Source organism: Mandrillus leucophaeus, unplaced genomic scaffold, assembly GCF_000951045.1.
Source record: "Mandrillus leucophaeus isolate KB7577 unplaced genomic scaffold, Mleu.le_1.0 Scaffold1428, whole genome shotgun sequence".
Taxonomy (NCBI): domain Eukaryota; kingdom Metazoa; phylum Chordata; class Mammalia; order Primates; family Cercopithecidae; genus Mandrillus; species Mandrillus leucophaeus.
The window spans coordinates 23,760-36,664 of record NW_012101397.1 but is presented as its reverse complement, the minus strand read 5'-3'; the positions used below and the strand labels follow the sequence as shown (position 1 = coordinate 36,664).

At 42.7% G+C, this 12,905-nt stretch overlaps 1 protein-coding gene across 9 annotated transcripts in view; it reads right to left on the bottom strand.

The window, feature by feature from the left end:
• The window catches only part of LOC105535197 (intraflagellar transport protein 122 homolog), an 81,923-nt gene that overhangs the window by 59,198 nt on the left and 9,820 nt on the right, over positions 1 to 12,905 (bottom strand). For 3 of the 9 annotated variants that reach the window (XM_011974195.1, XM_011974193.1, XM_011974194.1), the window contains 5 exons: positions 11,432 to 11,508; positions 9,129 to 9,195; positions 7,983 to 8,129; positions 6,055 to 6,231; positions 3,701 to 3,776 (listed from right to left, as the gene is read on the bottom strand). In XM_011974195.1, coding sequence (XP_011829585.1) covers positions 3,701 to 3,776; positions 6,055 to 6,231; positions 7,983 to 8,095 — 366 coding nt within the window. In that variant the 5' untranslated portion in view covers positions 8,096 to 8,129; positions 9,129 to 9,195; positions 11,432 to 11,508. Of the gene's footprint in view, positions 1 to 3,700; positions 3,777 to 6,054; positions 6,232 to 7,982; positions 8,130 to 9,128; positions 9,639 to 11,431; positions 11,509 to 11,723; positions 11,873 to 12,905 lie in introns of those variants that run through there. The other 6 variants (XM_011974197.1, XM_011974196.1, XM_011974190.1 and 3 more) reach the window with 5 other exon arrangements.

The following is a 12,905-nucleotide window of genomic DNA, read 5'->3' as shown; positions in this document are numbered from 1 at the left end:
GGGAGGCTGAGGCAGGAGAATGGCGTGAACCCAGGAGGCGGAGCTTGCAGTGAGCTGAGATCTGGCCACTGCACTCCAGCCTGGGCGACACAGCGAGACTCCGTCTCAAAAAAAAAAAAACAACAAAAAAAAAACAGCTATTATAACTATGGTTAAGACGATAAAGAAAAATATGCTTGTAATGAATGAAAAGGAAAAAAGAACCAAATGGAAATTCTAGAACAGAAAAATGCAATAATAACTGAAACAAATATGCACTGAAAGAGCTTAAGAGAAATGTCAGAAGTTGCAGAAGAGTCAATGAAATTTAATACTGAACAACAGAAATCCTCCAATCTGAAGATCGGAGGGAAAAGAAGGGATTTAAAAAAATAATAACAGAGCCTCAATGACTTGGAGAACAATAACAAAAGGTCTAATGTAAGTGTAATTAGAGTCCCAGAGGAAAGGAAAGAATGGAGAAGAAGAAATATTTCAAGAAATCATGGCCAAAATGTTTCCACATTTGGTGAAAGACATAAAGATATCAATGTGTACATTCAAAAAGCTCAGTGAACACCAAGCAGAAAAATACAACAAATTGCTTAAGCATTCCAATATTGCTTAGGAACCTTAAATAATATACACTTTAAATATAATTCTTATATCTTTCCACTTAAAATCAGAAGTAGGCCAGATATGGTGGCTCACACCTGTATTCCCAGGAATTTGGGAAGCCAAGGCAGAAGAATCACTTGAGCCCAGGAGTTTGAGACCAGCCTGGACAACATAGAAGACCCTATCTCTAAAAAAAAAATTTTTTTTTAATTAGCAGGGTGTGGTGAAATGTGCCTATAGTCCCAGTCACTTGGAAGGCTGAGGTAGGAGGATTCCTTGAGCCCAGGGGGATCAAGGCTGTAGTGAGCCATGATTATGCCACTGCATTCCAGCCTGGGTAATAGGGTGGGACCTTTTCTCAAAAAATAAATAAATAAAATCAGACATATAAAATTACTCAATACAACTTTTAAATGGTCATTGCAAGACTAATCTGATAGATATTCTAATACGGATTCTGGCACCAGTATGCCTGGGTTTCACCAGGGTGGACCACAGACTAAATGTATGCCTTTGGGCAAATTATTGAGCCTCTCTGTGCTTCATTTTTCTTGCATGTAATATGGTGATGATAACAGTATTTACTTCATAGGGTTGTTACAAGGATTAAGAGAGTTAATCCTTGTAAAGAGTTTATATAATGCCTGGAATTCAATAAATGTTAGCTATTATTATTATTAAGTCGATCCTCTTAAGTATTACTAACACTTCAAATGACAAAAATACACAAATTACACCTCAGGCTAACACAAAAGTATGGGTTTGATTTACTTCATCATCCTACATTTAATTCTAATCTTCCCAGATTGGGAAGGGAAGACACTTATCCACCAAGAAAACAATTTTACTGTCCCAAACAAGTTGGGGTTACCATCTCAGCAGATTGAGGTTGCTTATCATGCAGAAACTTTGGGACACAACACGAGCTCTGGGGCGGCATAGATGCAAGATATTTCCTGTGGCCCTCCACCATGTTGAGCTCTTTTCTACTGTGGCCATAGCAACAAGACCCCATTCCCTCCCACTGCAGTGCGGTCATTTGTTCCCAAGAGTCTTCAGTACCCACATCCAGTGCCTCGTACACAGTAGGTGTGCCTATAAATATCTGTTGAATGACGACGTACACACATTAAGCGGATGAATAGAGAGGGCCAGGGAAACTAGATGATAGTTAATTAAAATGAGAGTTTTAGGAAATCAACCATGGCAAACTGAGAAAACACTTCATTATCTGCTCCCTTTATCTTTTCTTTACTTGAATACAAAAGAAATGACCAATGGTAAGGCAGGAGTAGAAGAAATGGCCCAAAAGCTGGGCTACACACATCTAAAACTCTTCCTTCTTGCATGACATATTTTGAGCAATAAGGATGCTATGAAATTAAAGGCTTCACTGCACAGACTGCATTTCTCACTTGCTTGGCTATGGTATGAAACCTGTATCCAGCACCTTTACTCTAATTCTTGGCGTTTCCTGCCTACTAATAAGTCATCCTACTACCATGCTCTCTATATTTTAATCCACCCTCCACGGAAACAAGTTATTCTTCTGAAGCAAGAATCTGTGATGCCACTTCCTGCCATCTATGGCTCCTGAATACTTACAGTATATGATGTTCGAACTTCTTATTCACACTACTCAGGTCCTTTATAATCACATCCTCGACCAGGTGTGGTGGCAGCTCATGCCTATAATCCCAGCACTTTGGGAGGCTAAGGCAGGCAGATCACCTGAGGTCAGGAGTTTGAGACCAGCCTCACCAACATGGAGAAACCCCATCTCTACCAAAAATACAAAATTAGCCAGGTGTGGTTGCACATGCCTGTAATCCCAGCTACTCAGGAGGCTGAGGCAGGAGAATCGCTTGAACCCGGGAGGCAGAGGTTGCAGTGAACCGAGATTGCACATTACACACCAGCCTGGGCGACACAGCGAGACTCTATCTCAAAACAAACAAACAAAAAATCATAGGCCGGGCGTAGTGGCTCACACCTGTAATCCCAGCACTTTGGGAGGCCAAGGCGGAGGGATCACGAGGTCAAGAGATGGAGACCATCCTGGCTAACACAGTGAAAACCCGTCTCTACTAAAAATACAAAAAAAAAAAAAAAAAAAATTAGCCGGGCGTGGTGGTGGGCGCCTATAGTCCCAGCAACTCAGGAGGCTGAGGCAGGAGAATAGTGTGAACCTGGGAGTTGGAGCTTGCAGTGAGCCAGGATGGCGCCACTGCACTCCAGCCTGGGCCACAGAGTGAGACTGTCTCAAAAAAAAAAAAAAAAAAAGAAAAATCATGTCCCCACGTTCCTCTTAAGCTCTGTCTTCAGGTCACAAAATCTGAGATGCAGTCACCCTGTACAACTCATCATTCTCTGAAATGTCATATATTTTCATTCCTTCCTGCCTTGATACACGCTATTTTTTTTCTGCCTGAAACACCATTCCCAATATCCTCAGCCTAACTCAAAGATAGCCTGCTCAAAGATAACTTGTAACAAGACCTCCCATCTCTACCAAGTAGTGATGTTACCCTCTTTTATATCCCTAAAAGCCATCTATATAGCTTTCTATTATGTCACACACCGCACTACACAGGGGCTCTTTGCTATCAAGTGTGTCTCCGCCAGCCTGTGAGCTCTTGCAGGTAGAGACTATCACTTTCCCGGCTCTATGTCAGCAGCTCCTCTGTGAAAGGGCTGTCCTAAGTGGGTACACATAAATGTTAGTTGAATGAATGAAAGCAAATAGAGGAAAGTAAGGTCAAAACTAAGAGCTAGATTTTAAAGTCAAACCAATCTGGGTTTAACTCCTAGGCTCCACCATTTACTAGCCGTATGAAATCTTGGACATATAATTTCACTGCTCTGAGTTCTGGTTTACTCATTCCTAAAAAGTTGATAAGGAAAGTAGTACCCACTTCATTGGGTTTTATAAGAATAAAATAGGACAAAACATGCAAAGCAGTGAGCACAGTACCTGGTATCACAGCAAACGCTCAATAAGCAGGAACTAACAATGATAATGTATAATGAATAGTAACAGAATCTCAGAAAATGAAAATATAACAGGCATGACTGCAATTGGATTTGCAATTGGATTACATACCTGTTTTCCACTCAGTTGGTAGAAGGAAATTTTCTGTCCCCAGTCAGCCACAGCCAGGATGTCATTACGTTCCTCTCTAATCAACAGAAGATAAAAGACGTTATGAAGGGCCATAGCCTGCTGATGAGTATAGCTCTAAGGGCTTAAACAACAGGAACAAGAGAGCCCTGGCCTCAGGTTGCCAAATGTTGTACAGCTTTACTGAGGCCAAAAGTTGTAATTTGGCCCAACCCATCCATCAGTCTTATGGGATGAAGCAGAGGTGAGGTTTAGCCTTCCTGGGATCTGCTGTTTCACTGAGTCCTCTGCTATGAGCTTATGGTGCTGGGGACACTGCTACAGCTGAAGAATATAAAGCTCTCATTTCAGAGCTTACTGGGGAGCAACACTAAGACAGACAAGGCTCCAATATTGAGACTGCTTTTCTCTTACATACTGGAAAATGTGGGGAGATGGCAGAGAAACATCTCTTTCAATACAAACACATTTTTTAATAGAAGGGAAACTTGCTTGCTCTTCCTGAAGAAAGAAAATTAACACCTAAAAATAGGTTCTCCTGCAGGTGGGGGTCCTTGCACAAGTGAAATGGTTTCTGACTGACTCTAATTTTCAAAAAAGAGCAATGGGCTCTCTGAAAACATGCAACTTGTCTTTGAAACTGATAACCTATGGGGATCAGTGCCATGGGGCTGGGACTGTAGGACCAGCACATAGGAGAAACTCCCTTGCCTGAGGCTAGGGAGCAAGCTACCTAGGAATCTAGTTCAAGAGAAAAGTGGCAGCACGTGGTGGCTCACGCTTGTAATCCCAGCACTTTGGGAGGTTGAAGCGGGTGGATCACCCGAGGTCAGGAGTTCGAGACCAGCCTGGCCAATATGGGGAAACCCTATCTTTACTGAAAATACAAAATTAGTCGGGTGTGGTGTCGCGTGCCTGTAATCCCAGTTACTCCAGAGGCTAAGGCACAAGAATCACTTAGAACCCGGGAGGCAGAGGTTGCAGTGAGCCGAGATCGTGCCACTGCACTCCAGCCTAGGTGACAGAGCCAGACTGACTCAAAAAAAAAATGAAAAAAAAACCAAAAGCATTCCTAGCCTTTGAGGCTGGGTCTTAATCCACCTAATGTTGCCTCTTTGTTTATTAATTCCAGCTTTTCTGATCCCAGTGTCTTGTGGTCACCTGGTAGCACCACTGGATATGTAGGCAGACAAGCTAAGGCCTTGTTTGTAAAACCCAGTCAAGAGTGGCAAATGTCATAGGCACTAACTCAAAACTAAGGGAAAAGAGACAAAGGCCAAGAGGGATGTTATGAGGGAGCCTGCAGATGATCTTTGTGTGAACTGGCACTGAAGTCCAAAGTACAAACAATCCAGGAGCCCAGCCCACCAGTGAGCCCTCTTGGGGAGGCCACATATGGCTCTGGGCTGGGCTCAGTCCCTGTGAGGTAGATTAGTGATTTTCAACCCCCTTTTTCCTCCTAGGGCAGTAGGATTCTTTACGAAACAAAAACTCACGTTGAAACAATCAAAAGCACTGAAATGGGGACCCAAAGCCATACCTTCCTCCTTTACCGTCCCCACTCCCTAGCCCCCATGACCTCAGGGTGGGATTCTTCCAAGGAAACTCAGGTACCATGGAAAACAGTTCAGAAAGTCCCAAGCTAGTGCCCAACTGTGATATCCTGGCTACCCCAGCTTTCCCCACTCTGGCCTGCCCATGTTTTCCCTACAGGCAATCTCGACTGAAGAGAAGAAAGAATGACTAGACAGCCAGGATTTGAGTGTGAGGACTGTGGCTAAGGTAAGGGCTTCCTCACTGACATGCATCCTAGAAAATGCAAGGTAAGGTAAGGGATAGTGTGGGAACAGGCTAAGAAACGTGTCCAGTAATAGAGGAAGTGTCGAATGATGGGGCATCCACAAAAGGGCACACGCTTCAGCCATTAAAAATCATGTTCTTTGAAGGATTTACAATGTTACTGGAAAGGGGTCACACTATAATGTTAAGTGAAAAAAAGCAGAATATAACTTAGTTAATTATATGAACACACTAAAAGACTAAGGAGAAATACACTAGATTGCTAACAGTGATTTCCTCAGGTGATGGGGTTTTATCAGAAAAGCTGAACTTTCTCCTTTAGTCTTTTCAGTATTTCCTATAGTTTCTCACAGGATCACTTTATAACCCACACACAATTTTTAAGGGTGTGTCTCCTTTTTTAGAAGGAGCTTTTACCCACAGTTCCCCCCAGTCCCTGTACTCCCTTGGCCAAGGAGCTTAACATCTGTCCTGGCAAGTCTGTGTGGGACCTGGGCCCTTGCCAGGAGGGTTCCCACTCATTGGGACACACTCACAAGCTGTCGTCCCTGGGACTGTTGTCTTCTTCCTCTGGTTCTTCCTCCTCTGCCTCACTACCCTGACTACTGTACACTGCTGACTTCAGAGTGGAAGGGATTTCCTGAAAATATCTGTTGACAATGACATCCTCGGCATCCTCATTCTCTCTGTTCATCCAGAAACTCTTCCATCGGCTGTAGACAGTAAGTAGTTGTTCAAAATTACATTGCCTAGAACTACACTAAAACTATAATTTAAAATCCTGTCAAGGAGCCCCTGGGGGCCGGGTGCAGTGACTCAATGCCTGTAGCTCCAGCACTTCGGGAGACCGAGGCAAGTGAATCACCTGAGATCAGGAGTTCAAGACCAGCCTGACCAACATGGTGAAACCCTGTCTCTACCAAAAATACAAAAAATTAGACAGGTATGGTGGCACGTGCCTGTGATCCCAGCTACTCAGGAGGCTGAGGTGAAAGGATTGCTTGAACCTGGGAGGCGGGAGGTTGCAGTGAGCCAAGATCGCACCACTGTACTCCAGCCTGGGTGACAGAGTGAGACCCTGTCTCAGAAAAAAAAAAAAAAAAAAAAAAAAAAGATAATAAAAATAAAAAATAAAAGGAGCCCCTGAACCCTACCTGGAGGAAGACAGCCACCAGTTATATAGGACATCCTGCTTCTCATGAATTAAAAACGGTAGCCTAGAGCCACAAAGTCCTCTGCAGCCACAAATCAAACAGCAGGAACTCTGGGGTGGGCTAATGGCCTTTGATAGCATTACACATGCATGGTACAGCATAGGCCAGACAAAATTATTCAGGAAGAAGCATAATAACCTTCCAAACAACCTTCTAAATCAAGTAGGCAACCATCTGTAAAGTGATATTGAGCTGGTAAACAAGTAGGACCTTTAATTTACCTTCAGAGGACTCCATAAAGGATACTGATGGTTTAATAGTATCATAGGATATATAAAGAGCATATAGGGTCAGGTGCAATGGCTCACACCTGTAATCCCAGCACTTTGGGAGACTGAGGTGTGTGGACAACCTGAGGTCAGGAGTTCAAGACCAGCCTGGCCAACATGGTGAAACCCATCTCTACTAAAAATACAAAAAATTAGCCAGGTGTGGTGGTGGGCACCTGTAATCCCAGCTACTCAGGAGGCTGAGACAGGAGAATTGCATGAGCCCAGGAGGTGGAGATTGCAGTGAGCTGAGATTGCGCCATTGCACTCCAGGCTGGGCAACAGAGTGAGACTCCATCTCAAAAAAAAAAAAAAAAAAAAAAAAAGCATATAATTAGTTTACTGTCAAAGTCACATGGACATAGAAAGGAAAGTGTGTACAAAATTTCAGAAGGTAGGTGCCAACTGCTCGTGTATCTCTAGGCTTTAGGGATGTCTGCAGACTTAATTTTGACTTTCTGGCAAAGGCAACAAAAAGGCTCATGAAAAAGCTATTTATTAACAGGTGGGCACATATTCTGCCCAAACTTGGAGGGAAGAACTAAAAAAGGAAAGGCAAAAATGAAGCCACAGCAGAGAGCTCCACTATTGATTCATAAGGAAACGGTCCTCCTGCATCACTCACACACCACACACACACCATACTCATGTACCTGTGCACATACACATATGTGTGCATGCACATGTGTGCACACATGCCACACACACACTTTGGCCTGGCCTAAATAGCTCATCTGCTTTGCTAAAATCTCTAGGATGCATTCCAAAACTGAACTTTTCAGCAGGCTCTTAAAAAATTCCATACATTCTTAGGTAGCAGGACCGTTAAAAAAAAAAAAAAATCCATACAAATGGAACAGGTTCTAAAACAGACTATTCAAGTGAGGTGAGAAGCCTTTGAATCTAGGGAGACCTCAGGAAGGCAGAAAGCCCTTCTTCATGATGGTGTTTGTTCTAGAAGGAGGACAATTTAAAGAGTACCTTGAAGGGTTCCAGCAGATGGACCATATTGGCGAAAGGGAGCCCCCTGGCCGCTCGATCTTCACTTTCTCCTCGCCATTTTTGTTCCGTATGCTGATGATCCCATTGAACATCCCCAGCGCCAGGTACTGACCATCATTTGTCCAGCTGTGCACACAGCCAACAAAAGGCATGGGGATAGAGGAAGCACCCCACAGAAGGTAAAACTAGTGAGGATGATGCCTTGGTTTGAAATAAAAGTCTGATGAGGCAGCAACAGCTGGGATGGATATGGTTCATTATTGCCAGTCCTGACATAAAGTCAGAGGATCAAACTTAAAATGCTATTTAGTTCTGTAATCAACAATGAGAAGTGAAGGCACTATTTGGTACCTTTTCCTGAGCTCCCCCAGCCCTGTGTACACACCTCTATGACAGCCCTTACCTTGTGCCTACATCTCTGGGCCAGCCACCACTTCCCACTCTCCATCTCAATCCCCTCCCACTTAAAGAGCACCTTAAGAACAGACTTGGTGTCTTCCAATCCCTAGGACAGTGCTTGCTTTGTAGAAGGTGCTCAGATGCTGAACGGAAGGGATATACTCCTAGAAGCTGAAGAGCTACCATTTTGAGTGTCTGCTGTACACCAGGTGCTGTCCTGCATGCTTTACACTCATAAGTTTGTGTACATTTCACGACAATCCCGTCAAGTCAGTATTTTTATCCCTATTTGTCAGATGAGGAATATAAAGCTCCAGCTCAGAAAGATTTAGTAACTTTCTTGAGGTCACATGGCCTGTCAATGACAGATTCTGGATTCTAATCCAGGTCTAGCATCAAAGTGTGGGAGGGAAAGCTTTATTCCCCACAGATGCTGCCTGGACAATGACAGCCTCACATTTTCTACAAGCCTCCACTCAGTATAGCTGGGTGTTGAGACTTGTTGCTAGGTAACTGCATGAAGGCAACTTGTAGTTCTCTTTTGCTTCATGATCAAAGGCATAGGTCTTTCCCATTGAGGAGACCAAAAAAGAAGAAAAAAGGAAATACAGGGGCCTAAACCAACTACTTAACACAAGACCTTCTCCGCTGCATGAAATAATTGGATTTTGAAAGTCTGTGTGGAAGATGAAGGGACATAAATCTTATTGTCAGAGCTGCACTTACCTGCAGCAGATGATCTTGCTGCTTGATTTGTGTTTGGAGACAGACTTCTGTTCAGGAGACCACAACCCTTCAATGCATAATAATATAAAAGAAGATGGATTGGTTGGAATACTACCCAGCAATAAAAAGGAACAAATAATTGAAACATACAACAACTTAGATGGATCTCCAGGACTTTATGCTGAATGAAAAAACACAATCTCAAAAGGTCATATACTTACTGTACGATTCTATTTCTATAACATTCTTGAATGACAACATTATAGAAATGGAGAACGGATTTGTGGTTACCAGGGTTTGGAAATAACTGGAGGTAAGGTGAGTAGATATGACAGTAAGTGGTAACTTCATGGTGATGGCTTAGCTCTGTGTTGCACTGGCGGTAATCTACACATGTGATAAAACAACAGAACTATATAATATACACACTTTGTGCCAGTCTCAGTTTCCTAGTCTTGATATTGTATAATAGTTACCTAAGATGGATCCACTAGGGGAAACTGGATGAAAAGTACACAGACTTCTTGATACCATCTTTGTAACGTACTATGAATCTATAATTCTTTCAGAAGAAAAATAAGATAGATTGGTAAAGTGCCAGCCAACTTTTCAGGGATCTGACTCTCAAAGAAATGACAATTTCACTGTTCATAACTCTGACATTGCAAGCAGAATATAACCTAGCATTTAAAATAACAATGCTGCTTTCTGAAAATCTAGTTTTCTTTCATAGGTCTCAATCACAACACATAGACCCTATCTGAGCTGTGCCTCTTCCATGGCATACTGGTCACCTAAGGCTTGCTCCTCCCTGTCCCAGATGCCCTGGCTCAGTGCCTCATAGCAACAAGTATATGTCTAGATAACATAAGCAAATTATTCTATTTGCCAAGTTGCGAAGTACAATCAAGAAGGTAACTCCAGTGCACAAATATATAGCCAAGTGCAACATCAAACAAGTTATTTTTTGCCTTTCCCCTGGTCCAAAACGCTTCTCCAAACATTTTGACTTGTGCACATGTTATCTGTGTTCCACTAAGCCTGCCTGGAGCTCCCAGCTGGAGGAACCTCCTTCTTCCTGGGCCTCCTTCAGCAGTGCTTAGCAGGGCATATGTAATCACCTGGTCTAAGGTCCAAGCCCTGGTTCCTCTACCTACTAGCTAAGGGACCTTTACCTCTTTTTCATCAGTAGGGTGGGAATAATACCTGACACCTCAGGGGCTGTCATAAAGCTCAAATAAAAATTCATTTCTAATCCTCAGAACAGTGCCTAGCACACTGCAAGCATTCAACTTTAATATTGTATTTTTTAAAATCCCACCTTCCTCTAAGACCATAAGTTCCTCGAGGGTAGGGATTCTATTTTGTCTTTTTAATCTTCCAGTATAAGCATACAGACCAGTGCTTCACATGAAGAAAATGCTATAAAATACGTTAAACAAATGATAGGCCTTTCTCCACGTATTTATACAATTGGCTTTCAATTCCATTCTCTCTTTTGAACCTCAGAACCAGAACCGTATCATTGAGACAGTGAGTAGCATGCTCCTTTTAGATAAGGGAACTGAAACACTGAGAGGGATTAGGCCTCTGACTCCTCATCTAGTGACTCCATTGTATCCACTAGCAAGGAACACAGACTGATAGAGCTGAAAACAGAATTAACCATTGATGGAAATAACCTATAAGCCTCTGCCCAATTTCACTCCCTTCCTCCCTCCATAGACATTTTACTGATACGTCTTTTGTGCCAGTACTACACCAGTGCTATAATGCTGGCACGGGACCATGGCCAGGATGAACTCCTCAAGGTGTTCAGCCCCTCAGGGAGGACAGCTACAGCCGCCCCAACAAGTAATGATGACAAACTGTGCAAGAAGTACAACTGCAACAGAGAAGAATTTCACATACACACAGATGTGGGTCAATACAAAGGTGAGGACAACTGCACTATCCCTGCCACGGTGAGTCAGGGAAGGCTTCCTAGAGGCAGTAACACCAAGGGAAGGCTTCCCAGAGGCAGCAACATCAAGTTATACCTGTGCCCTCCCAATCTTCTTACCATTTCCTTTGCTGGGGCCCTTCCTGTAGTCTCTGATGTCTCACCAGAGTAAAGGTCACCATTCACTATCTTGGTTTCTACACAATTTAAAGAATAACTGTCAGCCTCCCCTCAGCCATTGAAGGCACAGAAGTAGTATTAACTATCTCAGGATAAAATCACCATATTCTGAATGCATTTCAGCATTTTTAGCCCAGATTTTCAGTTATTTCAGGACAGGACATCAGGAATCAGAACCTACCAAAGTCACTGGAGGAACAAGATGCCAGTTGATGAGTAATAGGATTGTAGGAGACACACTGTATAGCATCATTGTGCCTGGGAAGTAAACAACTGTAGATTACTATGCAGCAAACCACAAACATTTCAGTGGCTACAACTGAAGATTTTAATAATGAGCCCACAGCCTCTGACTACAGACCACTTGCACTTCTGCAAGTGACCAACAAAAAGCACAGAAATTAATTCTCCTACTCCAAAATAATTAATTCTTCTCACCTACTGTTTTCTTTTTTATAGGGATGGGGACTCGCTTTTGGCCAGGTTGGTTTTGAACGCTTGGCCACAAGCAATCCTTCCACCTTGGCCTTTAGGTACTTTATTTGTGGTTGTTACTCTTACTGTTTTGCGGAGGCCCAGAAATGTAAGATGGAGGTGCAATGAAAACATTACAGACCAAGATCTGGAAACATGAGAGATCCTTCGACAACAATGAAAACTGAGCAAATCATGTACCATGCATGGCATCTCAGCCCCAGTTTTATTCCTTCACTTGTGGGTAATACTTTACTTACAACATCACTCATTCATTCATTCATTTATTCAAAAATTATTTGTTGATTTGTACACCCATGTTCATAGCAGCATTATTCATAATAGCTAAGAAGTGGAAGCAACACAAGTGTCCATCAACAGATGAATGGATAAAGAAAATGTGGGCTATATATACAAAGGAATAATATTCAGACTTAAAAAGGAAGGAAGCTGAGCCCAGTGGCTCACACCTGTAATCCCAGCAGTTTGGGCACCCGAGGGAGGATTGTTTGAGCTCAGGAGTCATAGTAAGACCTCATCTTCACAAAAGATAATAATAATAAAGAAAAAAAAGGAAGTAAATTCTGACACATGCTACAACACAGATGAGCCTTAAGGACATTACGTGAAATGAAATAACCCAGCCACAAAAGAACAAATATTGTATGACTCTACTTATATGAGGTATGTAAAGCAGTCAAACTCAGAGAGAAAGAAAGTAGAATGGTGGTTTTCAGGGGCTGGGGGTAGGAGAGAAGGGTGAGCAGGTAATTTGAAGGATATAGAATTTTAGTTTAGCAGGATAAAAGAGTTTGGGAGATTGGTTGCACAACAATGTAAATGTATTTAACATTAAACTGTAAACTTAAAAAGTAGTTAATATGATAAATTTTATGTCATGTATATTTTACCACAATTGAAAAGAGGCCAGATGCAGTGGCTCATACCTGTAATCCTAGTAGTTAGAGGACAGATTGAGCCAAGGAGTTCAAGACCAGTATGGGCAACAAAGTGAAACCCTGCCTCTACCAAGAAAAAAAAATTTTAAAATTGGCCAGGTGTAGTGGTGTGCACCTGCAGTTCCAGCTATTTGGGAAGCTGAAGTAAGAGGATTGTTTGAGCCTGGGAGGTTGTAGTTGCAGTGAGCTAGGTACCACTGTGCTGTAGCCTGGGAGACAGAG